Source organism: Ammospiza caudacuta, chromosome 18 (genome assembly GCF_027887145.1).
Source record: "Ammospiza caudacuta isolate bAmmCau1 chromosome 18, bAmmCau1.pri, whole genome shotgun sequence".
Classification (NCBI taxonomy): Eukaryota; Metazoa; Chordata; class Aves; order Passeriformes; family Passerellidae; genus Ammospiza; species Ammospiza caudacuta.
This window is the reverse complement of record NC_080610.1, coordinates 15,711,932-15,724,315: the sequence shown is the minus strand read 5'-3', so window position 1 is coordinate 15,724,315 and position 12,384 is coordinate 15,711,932. Positions and strand designations below refer to the sequence as shown.

The following is a 12,384-nucleotide window of genomic DNA, read 5'->3' as shown; positions in this document are numbered from 1 at the left end:
ATTACATGCACACATACCAGTTCCACATCAGCGGGTACATTCAGTCCTGGAGGGGCAACAAAAGGTTCCTCATTTTCCTCTGTATTTTCTGTCTGAGCCATTTCTGCAAGAAATGCCAGAACAAAGTATTTAGGAAAAAAACAAAGTACACAAATGCTTAAAATTTTTTGAAATAAAATATTTCTAAAATAATGTGCAATCAAGGAACTAATCAAATGCAGCTATATAAACTGCATTTATACTGAAGACATTTAAATATGGTTTAAAAGAATAACATGTATTACAGTCCACTATTTGATATAGCAGAAATATTCCTCTGAAAATACTTTGCTTTACAGATTTTTATAATAATTGAAGTTAAAAGTTTACTTCTTAAGGATCTTATAGTATTATCTATTCCACTAGCCTTAAGAGAAATTGTATTCCCCTTTTCCCCTGACAGATTAGAACAAGTGCAGGAACACCTGACCATGGGAGCTGTGGAAACAGAACAACCTCGTAAGGAATGAGATGTCCCAATGATTACTGAGGACAAACCATGCAACAAGGGGAATTCACTTTTTTGGTTACTTTCTAGTGAGTTTGGTTTTGTTTTGTTTTTTTGTAATGAACTCAAATAGTTTAACTCCACAAAGGTACAGAGAAATTTTAGCAGCCAAGAAAGAAGGAAAGAGCCACAGACGAGAAGAATATACTGTTTCTTTTGGCAGCAGCTCCAGCTAACAGTATGTGGTTATAGGGTCTTAAACAAATTAATTAAACCCCAGAAAAGACAATCAATTCTGCTTCAGTACAAAAGTACACAATCTCTCAGACACAGCAAAAAACACTAAATAAACTTTAGCACCTAAAATGATCTTGCACTGCAACTTGGAGGGAAAAAACCACATATCACAGTAACCCACCAAGATATAATTGAGCAACCCAATTGTTAATTAAACAATCCTCACTTTACTAAGACATAGTTCAACAACATTTGAAACCTTCCTAAAGAATGTATGACAAAAATATGAAGTTACTAGAATTATAGATGACAACATGACAACTGAATTCTGTATTTTTGAGGTCATGGAGCAGGGCACACTAAGCTGAAGACAGACTCATTTATAGCAATTAAGATGACAAAAGCAGAACTTAGAAATTTACATTCTTATAAATTATTATTTTATGCTTGCAGTGATATTTTTCATCTTGACTGAGAAACACAGTGTTAGCAGACAGCCAATGTAAGGAATTACTATTTTTTTCTGTTAAGAATCGGCATGACAGCAGAGTTAAATTCCCCGACTACTGCAGTACTGACTGTGCCATAGCAGGAAAACATTTTTAAGCTCAAAGAGAACAAAGTCTTCAAAAACTCAGTAACAGAGTACCATAAAGACTGATGAAATGTTCTCAGAATTTTTAACTGCTTTTTAATAGCACATATATTTTAAACACTCAACTGCAAGACAGTAGTGCTATGTCCCCCCTTTCAATGAACCCTTGTTATTTTAACCCCATACCTCTTTGTCTTGCAGGCTGATGCTCCTCCTCTTCAGTGGGTTCTGAAGGGTCATAATAATCACTGCCATAACGGAATCCCACTGCATTATAGGTACCATCCTCTGCCAAAGCTTCACTGAGTCTTTTATATTCCTCCTCTTGAACAAAAATACAATTGCCAACATTAGAACATGTTCAGAAGCTAATTTATTTTTTAAAAAGTAATATTTCTTACTTTAGTTTTTAAATAAGAACTTTTCTCCTGATCACTTTAGCTGTCATTAAAAATGGAACAGAAAAACAAATATGTACACATGCTGACCATTTATTTCTTCTCGAAGAGACACAGGCTGTGGATTAAGACATTCTAATGCAATTATGCATATAAAAGCACAGAATTTCCTTTAAACAACACTAAAAATGAAGAAGAATGTGTTTATTTTGGGGGGGTCTGAAATCCCAGTCTGCCCTCAGAATCTGGGCAATTTCTCTGTGGATCTACAGTTAAACTATCCTGGAGTCCTCTCACATACGCAGAGACTCCTGCTTTTCAAATCCACTGGGTACTGTCAAGATAGTATCAGAAAAAGAGAGTATAAAATTAGGAGTAAATTTAGTTTCATAATAATTTATTTAAACCTGCTTTTTTAAATAACCATGTTATTCCTTGAGCAATACCTTGCCTTGCCTCCTCCTCAAGCAAGTCCGTATGCAAGGCTAAATACCTCTCTTCATCACAGAGGGCTTCTATTCTAGCCTCCTCTTCAGACAATTGATAATCTCTGTTCCAGGTGGAATACTCAGCATCATATTCAGAAAGGTCATGCAGGTGACCACGCCCATCATACCTGCAGGATGAAACAGCTGGTCAATGCAAAGAACTTAGGGCTTGGGTTTATGCGACTACTTAAATACTTACCCAATAAAAATGAAAAAAAACCAACTTATATGTTAATGCATACTCCCTTTTAGAAGTTACAATTAATTTTGCTAATCATTTGTCACCAACTATCGAAAATTTGTTTAATAGTCTAAATTCCTCTCAAAGAAACTAATAAATTATTACAATTAAAGCCAAAGGTATCCTTTAATAGTTTAAATGAGATCCACTTCCTTAACAGCTCTTACCGTACGTGCTTCAACCAACCAATCAATGCCACTTGCAAAATACGTTTTTCTGGAAAGTCAAATAGCTTACATTCACACAAACCCGAGTACATAAATACCTATCCGTAAGAACCAAACGGTCGAAATTTCCTCGCTTCTTTCTGCTAGTCCCGAACTCTCAGGAGAAATCTTCACCATAGAAACTTGCGTCCATTGGAGGTAAAATCATGGCTAGGCTCGGCCCCTAGCCATTTGGCTGAGGAAATAAGTTCTGGGTTATGTGATAGAGAGACACACATACATAGGAACAGTAACATAAACATGCAATTTAAGGAGGTTCACCGCAAAATCGGCAAAGATCAAAGATGTACAGTTCCTTTCTACTACGAAATCACTTTATTTGCAGGAAAAGCACTGCATTGGGATAATGTTTACGCATCAGTAAGAGAAACTGATTGGAAAGTAAAGTGACAGTAAGCTTGACTCCGCTGAGGTGTCTTCCCACACACAACTCTTGACTTGTGCCAACTTGCTAGACCAAAAACAAAGAAAGTAAATATTCTTATAGCAAAAAGCAAATGAAACATAGTTCTGGTTAATCAAGCTCTGTCCACAGGAAAATCTGAACCCAAGTCTTCGCATAGCAATGTGCTTTTCTCAAAATGGTGAAAATGAAGACTTCCTGCTGCTGGAGATAAAAGGAATCTAAGCTTCCAAAGGAGTTTATAAGATTAGCAATTGCAAGCTGCCTTAACTCACAAATGTACCGTTATTTGGTATTTCAGTATGTGTGCACAGACATGCACATACTTAGTGTTTGCTCCCTACAATTTCTGTAACACCTGTGAACAGGGCTCTGCTGCAGAGCACCCCAAAATCCGCCTCTACCTATGAATGAGATCAATCACAGTAATTATTTTAGTTATTATTTTTGATTTTTTAGAAGTGTGCAACACAACACTTCCACTGCTGTGTAAGTGAGAAACGAAACAAAACTACAAATATTTCTGGTTGCTTTGTCCTGCCTTCATGTCTATGTCAATTTAACAAATTTATTTCAATGACGATGATCACTAATGGAATAAGCACCAAAACAGTGCAAGGGCACTTTTTTTTTTCTCCAGTCCTATGGAAGGCAATCAAAAGACCTTCCCCTACTGACATTTTTCCAAAACAAATATGGTTTTAAGTCAAAATAAGAAAATCCTGTCTAGCACTAAAGCAGTGATGAAACTGAGGGAACAAATATCTATAGTATGTTATGTGACCCTTTTCAAAGCAAAATCCTTCCATCTTTCCCACTGAGGTTTTCAGGGTCAGCCAGAACTTGTAATTATTCCTTCAGTGCTCCACTCAAACATAACCAACCTGACCTCTCATCTTCACTTTGTCCAAAAAAACATTCAGGTAACCCTTTCTGAATGAGTTTATTTCCAAATCCCACCCTGCAATGCTGAAACAACTCAAGAGACCAGAAGAAACATCAAAGCAGATTCTATTACTCTCTGCGGCCACGAACCTGGACCTACGGCAGAACAACCAAGAAGCCAGCCCTGACATAAAATTTCAAGAGCAAGCACCCAAAATCAAATCCATTCTGTCTGATGCAGTAAATCATGGCACCAGGAAAAGTAAAGAGACCAAGAACTACTTTTGGGGTGTCCCATCAACAGCCTGCAGCCAGATTATGTACGAGAAACAGGAAATCCCCATTTTCTTTAAGATGGATAAACACCTTTGCACTCCCAACACCGCCCCATTCTCACCTACAGAACACACAATGTGCCTAATAAATACTCCGACAATCAGGCTCCCTTGGATTCCAAGTGAAAAAAAGAGGATGTTTGTGGTTTGCACTGAAAAGGAACAGATCATTCCCACTCTCCACCCTGCCGAACCTGCCTTGACAAGCGGAGCAGAAAGACCCATGCACGCTGACTGCCAGGAGGAGAGGGATCTCCCAGCGCTGCGAGAGCGGGAAACCCCAAGTTCCCGCAGACGGGGGGGCCTGCAGCGTTCCCAGAGCACCCTCGGAGCGCTGTGCCGGGAGCAGCTGCCGCCAGCCTCGCCACGGAAGATCCCGACGCACCTGCCAGAGCGAGCCGTCTGCTCAACCCCCGCCCTCACTGCCCACAGCACAAGGGGGGGAACAGAAAGAGGCTATCACAGGAGATCTCGCAGCACAGTCTGGGGGTTGTGTTACACCGACCTATCGATCATGATCTTGGGGTCTCCCATCCAAGGAATAAGGTGTCGCCCCTGCTCCTGGTACTGAGCCTTCTCATCATCCCGAAACAGCTTGCAGGCATAGCCGAACACCAGCAGCTCCACACGGCTACTCCCGCCTCCACCTCCACCTCCTCCGGGGGGGCCGGGCACCGTTCCCCCGCCTGACAACAACATTAGGGGCGGCGGGCCTGCTTCTTCTGCAGTCCGTCGAGACCCTCCGAGCCCTCCGTACATCACCGGAGAGCGCAGCGAGGCGGAGGCGGCTCGCAGGAGCACCGACTGTCCGAGCAGCGAGTCCCCGCACGGCCAGGCCCGCGCTAAAGCCCCCGGCCGCAGAGCACCACAGCTGCCATCACCCGAAACAAAATGGCGACGCTTCCGCTTCCGCTGGAGGCGCAGGGACGGGCTGGCTTTTGGCGACGGCAGATTCGAATCAAGTTCCGGCAGCCCGAATGTTAAATCCGAGGATAACGTGACTCCGCGGTACCGGCGAGGACACTACGCGCTCACTGACAACGGTCGAGGCCCGGCGGGACGGTGGAGCCATGGGCGCGGCCTGACGAAAGTGCAGCACGGCGCGCTGAGGGCCCGAGGCGGGCGGTGAGCGGCGGGCTCCGCCGGAGCGGGCTCGAGGAGCTTAAAAACAAAACCGAAACAAATCCTGGTGTCCACCGCGCTGCTTTGGAGCCCCAGCGGAGGCTGAGGGGCTCAAGGCAGTGCGAGGACCTGCGGCACAAAGCGGGCATCAACCTCAGGCTGCGCCCGTGAAGCTCGAGGGGAAAGCCTGGGAGGCAGGGTGGGAATCACAGAATCCATGCGGTTGGGAAAAGAGCTCTGAGGCCATCGAATCCAATCTATGACCGAACACCACCTTATCAAGCAGACCAGGGCACCGAGTGCCACGTCCAGTCTTTGAAAGGGGAGAGGGAGGATTTGGGGCACTGATTAAAAATATTTTAAGAAAGTTTATAAACTAGAGAATTTTTTTACTAAAATTGTGTGACTTGGGCTGAAATTTTCAAAGTTGTGTACTTCGTGGTTATTACTTTCATCACTCTTCAAGAAGTATGAAGAAACACGTTGTTTTGTATATTTTATAATAAAATTCTGTAAGGAAGCTCATGGTGTTTTGTGATTCAGAGTGGGAATTATTCCATATCCTTAGTTTCTGAGTGCCCATAAGTGCTGGCAGAGTTGGTGGAATGTGTGAAAAGCTCTTGGCATCGTTGTGCAGACCGGGTTAAAATATGTAAAATAGCGAGGGAAGAAATACAGCAGCACTGGAAGAGAGGTAGATAGTTTGTATCCGCATTTAGAAATCCTACCATGTGAACTTGTCAGAGGATACCGAGTGTACGGATGGGAACGCACTTGATCGTTGTGGAACAATTTGATACCAGCTTGAAAACACTTGGGGTCAAAAAAAAAAGAGTAGGAGAAAAAATAAAAATAAAATGAAAAAAAAAAAAAAAAACGAACAAAACAAACAAAAAGTTTTTGATGGGGACTGTAAGAAAGCAATGTGGGGTGATGATTTTGTGGCTTCCCTAAGTCCTTTGGTAATGCAAAGGATTCAGCAGCAAGATAGTACAGCACAAAAAGGGCTCTGTGCAGTAGAAGTGGCAGCATTATAAGATAGCTTCAGACCATTTTCCTGGGATATCAGCATTTAAGACAAGGACGTGAACAGTGCATAGGTCAGATAAGGGACAAAAAGGGAAGACTTAGTTAAAAGAATGTAATTACAGAAAGATGGAGGGAGTATTTTATGCAGTAAAGCATTTTCCAGACAGCTGAGCCATTTCTAGAAGAACGAAGAGCTGACCAGAACACCCAGGAACAATAAAGCACTGGGTGTTGATAATGTTCCCACTTAATTATTATGAATGGAAGGGGATATTGCCTTAAAAATAAATTTGTGTTAATTTGGTAGCTTGAAAACAAAGAAATGGTAAAGGGGAATCATGTGTCTGTTTTTGAGAAAAGGGACAAAATGAAGCTTGAGGGTTGGGCAGTATCTTTCTGTATATTGCAGCACGTGATGTTCTCAGCTCTCTGTTCACATATCATTAGCCTGTCATCAAAAGAGGGATTCAGAAAGGTTTCTGAAATAACAGGACAACTGCAGCACGGTTCTTTTCTGATTATTGTGTACCTGAGGGAAAGAACAGAAATATAAACAGACTGCATACAGATTTTCAGTATATTTATGCAAGTTTGTCATAATGCATTATGAATTTGCATTGGAATAAAAAAGCACCCATCCCTTCCTTTTTTCCCAGCATGAGTAAAAAATTAAACTTTTTTCCTTTTTTTTTACTCTGCACCAACATTGGGAAGAAAATGCAGTGCTGATCATGGCACATGGTATGCCTTTTAACCACATTTAACAATACAACCAGTTTTAATATCTATGAGTAAGAAAAAAAATACTTTGAGCTTACTATAGACTTGTAAAGTCTTTATATGATAGGATGACCATGTTGTTTCATTCAGACCCTTGATTAGTCCCAGCTGTTCTGGCTGCATTGTAGAGAGGGAAAGTGTTGTAATGAGGAAAATTTACACAATCTCTATCCCACTCACTGTATTTATTTTCATTTTGCTATAAGTAGGGAAACACAGACAAGCTGTTATTTCCTAGGCTGATAACAGTCCATTTTCCTCTATCTTAATGGAAGTGCAGTCATTTAGTATCAGTTTGCAGTTTAGCTAAAAATGGATAATAACATTTATTCTCTAGTTCTGAAATTTGAAAAAAAGTGTGCTGTGCTGATTCTGAAAAAAGGTGCCATTTCTATCATGATAATCAATGTAAAGGAATTTTTAGCATACCAGAAGAGTGCATCAAATGTTATGCCAAGCACAGGGGAGATATGTTCTGCTGCTCTGGGCAGCAAGCTAAGGTTTCACTTATACCATTTTGGCAAATGGCTTGTCAGCACTCATACTGAATTAATATATACCTTTTCCCTCCTCTTTTCAAAGTAAAGAAGGGCAGAAGTTAGATATGTGGGAAGAGGGAAAAGCATATGGAATTTGAAAACTAATCTGTAAGCTTGAATCTCTAAAGTGCCTTTCAAAATTTCCCTATATTTAGCACAATGCAATGCATCCTTTTAAAAATTCACTGTGAATCTGCTCAGTAATTAGGAAAAAAAAAAAGTTTAAACTTCCATATTTGACATTTCCCACCAGAAACAAATACTTAGTTTTGCTTCTGCTTAGCATAGAAACCCTAAGATTATTTCTATTTGTATTCTAGCATGATCGCTTTAATCCCCTGCATGGAGGGGAGGAAAACTTGGCTGGTTTTCCTGAAAAATTGGAAACTGTGTACAGTAGCTGCCAACTCTTACAGATTTTTGTCCCTCCTAAACCATCGTTACAGAAACATTGCTGTAATTTAGCATTACTTTATGTAGGACTGTTTACAGAAGAAGTCAGTTATTTCTTCATTTTGACCTTGGTCAAAGAGGCTAAAATTGTTTACTAAACTTGACCATTTAAAACTATTCAACCTATTGTCATATTTTGATAACTTTCCTCGCTACATCTAAATTGTTCCCCTCAGCTGCCTTTGCCAAAAGCCAAGGTCTGCAAAGTGTTTTGTCAGCTTCAATAGAAGAAGACGACTCCAAATACATTTTGGTTTTCATCTCAGAGGAAAGGCAAAAGCCATAGCCAAAATTAAACATTAGTCTTCCTCCCCCAGGCTTTCTTTGTTTCCTGCATGAAAGTTTTTCAGGTTTAATAACAGTTTCTGTGCAACGAAGGATAACATTGTAGCCTTGAGTATAAAGAAATTACTTCTAGCAGAGGTTTCTCTGTACCACGCAATAGGTTACTGCTTAGATTTCTTTTCAGCTGTTAAAAAAAGCAGAAGCCATTCGCCTTTCTAAAATTTGTTGGTAACTTTTACTCCAGGAGAACGAAAGCCATTAAAGAAGCACTTTTTCTGTGTCACAAGGTTAAGTATTAAGAGCTTGCCATTGTTTTTCTGCTTTGGTGGAGTTTTGAGCAGCCTGTTTGATTTCTGGACTAGGTAGGTTCTTTATGCCCTCTTCACCAGACCTTAGACACTTAGAAATGTCCAAAACCTTTTTCAGAGGTGGAGAAAGCTGCTAACTTAGAGGGTTAATTTAGCTTGCCTTGACTATTGGCTGATCATTGATGCTTAAGGGGTCAAAAAACCATTGGTTTGATCTGACATCCCCCTTCAGATAGCATGCAGCTCTTGGGATTACATCAAGAGTTAAATAAAACAACCAAACAAAAACTTCCCAAAATGACACCCTTCCCCCAAACAAACAAAAAACAACCCAAGAAATGCACAGAAAATACCAGGAAATTAACTTAATTTGCATAATTATATTGTTCATTTAAAGGATCCTGTGTCTCTCTGCAGAAATCTGTTAGCTTTTTGGATAGGTCCTATATAAACATGTGTCCCTATAATTAATTACTTCATTGATTTTTTTTTCCATTAAATGTAAATTTAAGGACAGAATCAACTGTGTTTTCAAACAAATTAACATTTGTATAGTGAATGATTATGCTTGAATGTATACATTTGTAGAGTAAAATTTCAGCTTAAATTTTTTAAAACACCAGATAAAAGTTCCCAACTAGGAAGAAGTAGCTTATTAGCCTGACATGGCCTCTTTTGATTTTGGATGAATAGAACTGGATTTCATCCTTAACATGTTATTTTAGTAATGTCCTGTAATTAAATGCTTCTTCATGTTTGAGCAATAAAAAAGCCTTTGCTAAAAAGGCAGAACCTCTCTCCTGACAATGTAATGTAAAAAGCTTTTGTTGTTGAGAAGCAGTTCCTTTTAAAAGTAATATGTCAGAATTATTCTTCCTTGTCTCTCTGAAAGCCTCTTTTTTACCGTCAGCTGGCAATGGGAGTGGTGGTTGTTATGCACAAACCCACAAGACAGAGCTTTTGGACAGAAGTGGGAGGAGTGGCCAATACCCCCTCTAGGTGTTGGGCTGCCCTTTAGATGGATCTCAACAGGTCAGAGTGATGGGCAGGGAGGAACAGTCTGGAATTCTACAATGGCAGCTGCACGGTCCTGCATCTGTGGAGGAACAACCCCAGCACCAGCACAGGCTGGGGATGGCCTGCTGCAGAGCAGGACCTGGGGGTGCTGGTCCCTTCCAACGGGATCTGTTCTGTGACAAGGGGGTTCCCATGTTCCACACTGGAGCTGATGCTTACAGCCTGGGACCTGACTTCATGCAAATGCTGGTGTTCAGCACTTACCGCATTGCTGAAAGCGGCCATGTCTGTCCAGTGGTCTACAGTAATCTACTCCCTTCTCTCCATGGGAATCTGTAGGACAAAATATCTCTCTTCAAAATACTTTTAATGTTCTCTTACCCTGGATGTTTGTCACTGAAAAAGAGTGAAATAATCAGTAGTTATTTTGCAACTACTCTGTCTCTGGATGGCTTTAAACATACAAAATTTCCCTGAAATTTCCAGCAGTGTTAGCCAGAGGGGATTACAATCACAAGACACCTGCTGCCGGGTTGCTGTGAATGCTGCTAGGCATCAGTTGGAAACTTGTTGTTTGAGGGAATTAAAGCAAAACAAAAAACATTTGGCTAATCCCAGTTTGGATCAGGAGTATAGTTTGGAAATGTGAACAGCCAAGATTGCAAGTGTAATATGAAATGGGCTGAGCTTTTTGATTTTTAGTGTATGTACTTACTAAAAATATTGAAAGAGGTTTCAATTGCAATGAAGTAGTGTTTTCATGGAGAAAGAAGCTTTGTGTCCTAAATAGTATTTTTGTAAGGATCAGCAGATGGAAACTGAAGCAAGACATATGCCAGTTAGAAAGACTGAACATACATAACAAACTGCTGCAATAAATCTATATTTCTATGCCCTGAAATGCCTTTGAGCTAAGCTTAAGTGTCTTTTTGGAAGATTAACTTTGGCAAAGTATGTGTTAGGCTTTAGTCAAATGTAAATAATTGCACTTAGTCAGTGATACTTACCCATTAAGCCATTTGATTAGACCTTCTGTGTAGCTGGCTCCAGAAGGAGTGTGTCTGCCTCCAAGAGGGCTGGAGAGGTGTTAGGCAGCTGCACGATTCTGAATGGAAAGCATGTTTCTTATTAGATTTGAGTAAAGTATGAGTGGAAGCTGTGATGGGCCCCAAGACAAGATTGTGTGTATGGAAGTAGCTAATCAATGAGCATTTTGGGGAGGCTGAGCAATGTACATATGGCACACCATGCAGAAGTAGTGTGAGCACAGCTACCAGCTACAGCTGCTGGTGTTGTGTTCAGGCTGACTCAGAGTATATAGATGACTCACCTTTGAAATAACCTCTGCTGCCTCCTCAGAACCTTTGATTTGACTTTCATGTCCATGGATCCAAACACATTAAATATATCACTGAACACCATTCGCTGATGATTTACTGGGCTGTGTTCTCAAAGCTGTACTCAAGAATCCAACAGTGTAAATGTAATAAAGGATCTTAGGTTGTCCATTGAGGCAATCCAAATGCTTCCATACTCACACAGAGCAGATAAGGTGCTGTGCCAACACCCATGGTTTCATTTTTATAAAAATGTATTTTTGTGCTCTGAGCTACTCTTTATTGTCTTTAGTGGTGATAGCACAGGGAAAGGATGGCACATTTCCTGTGAATTGGCACATGGTCCTGCTTTCTGTTGAGAGAAATATTGTTTATAAGAGGAACAGTTAGCCACACTTACTTTTCTCATCTATTTAAGTGATACATAGAAGCAGCCTTACTGCATGAACACATTCATCTGTGCTTGTGTGCTGTTTTGTTCTTCATGTAGGAATAATGTATCATTTGAATCACTTAAGAATGTGTTGTGGCCATCTACAAACCCCAAATTTCCCACTAGTTGAAGCATATAATTTCTTTTAAGGTTTGTTTCATTTGTACTGCACAACTTGTGGAAATTAGGCCCTTGTTAAAATGTACTGATGACTTCTACTGAGAAATGTGATTGTACCATGAAAATACAAGGCAAATGTACTATTTTGGATAACTCCTACTTTCTTTGTAGGAAAAGAAGAAAACGGGCAGGGTGTAACAGGGACAAGGCGGACTTTTATTGTCTTCCTTGGTCAGATGGTTTTGTTCAGTAGTGCATGAAGTGTGTAGTAAAACTAGAGAGGAGCTACAGATTTTAAGCCCTAGTCTAGTCTTTTGAGCCCAGGCACAAATTTTTAAGCTACTTAAAGCTAGCTGTCCTTCTGTGCAGTCCACATAAAGGTTTTATTCTAGGAAGATTTTGAGCTACATTGATTACTACTAAATTTAAGAATATGTCAAACACTGAATTTGCTGAAGAAAGAGCACAGAAATTAATGTAATTAATGTAACTGTGAGCTGAAGATGAGTGATAAAGCTTGGCTTCTGGTCTAGGTTAAATTATACAAAAATACAAGAAATATTTTGTGATCATTTTTCTTGATCCATTTTTTTTGCAGTGAAAAGCTAATGTCACATGAAAAGGGAAGATTTCTTGACACCTAGTATTTAATTTGTGTGTCAGCA

The 12,384-nt window shown here is 40.3% G+C and overlaps 1 protein-coding gene across 3 annotated transcripts in view; it reads right to left on the bottom strand.

The window, feature by feature from the left end:
* Window positions 1–5,114, bottom strand: part of SFSWAP (splicing factor SWAP) — a 34,798-nt gene extending 29,684 nt beyond the window's left edge. For 2 of the 3 annotated variants that reach the window (XM_058816670.1, XM_058816671.1), the window contains exons 1-4: window positions 4,802–5,114; window positions 2,164–2,333; window positions 1,506–1,643; window positions 18–103 (exon numbers count right to left, since the gene is read on the bottom strand). In XM_058816670.1, the coding sequence (XP_058672653.1) occupies window positions 18–103; window positions 1,506–1,643; window positions 2,164–2,333; window positions 4,802–5,055 (648 nt within the window). In that variant the 5' untranslated portion in view covers window positions 5,056–5,114. Of the gene's footprint in view, window positions 1–17; window positions 104–1,505; window positions 1,644–2,163; window positions 2,849–4,801 lie in introns of all 3 variants that reach the window. The other variant, XM_058816672.1, reaches the window with a different exon arrangement.
* Between the last annotated feature and the right edge of the window lie 7,270 nt (window positions 5,115–12,384).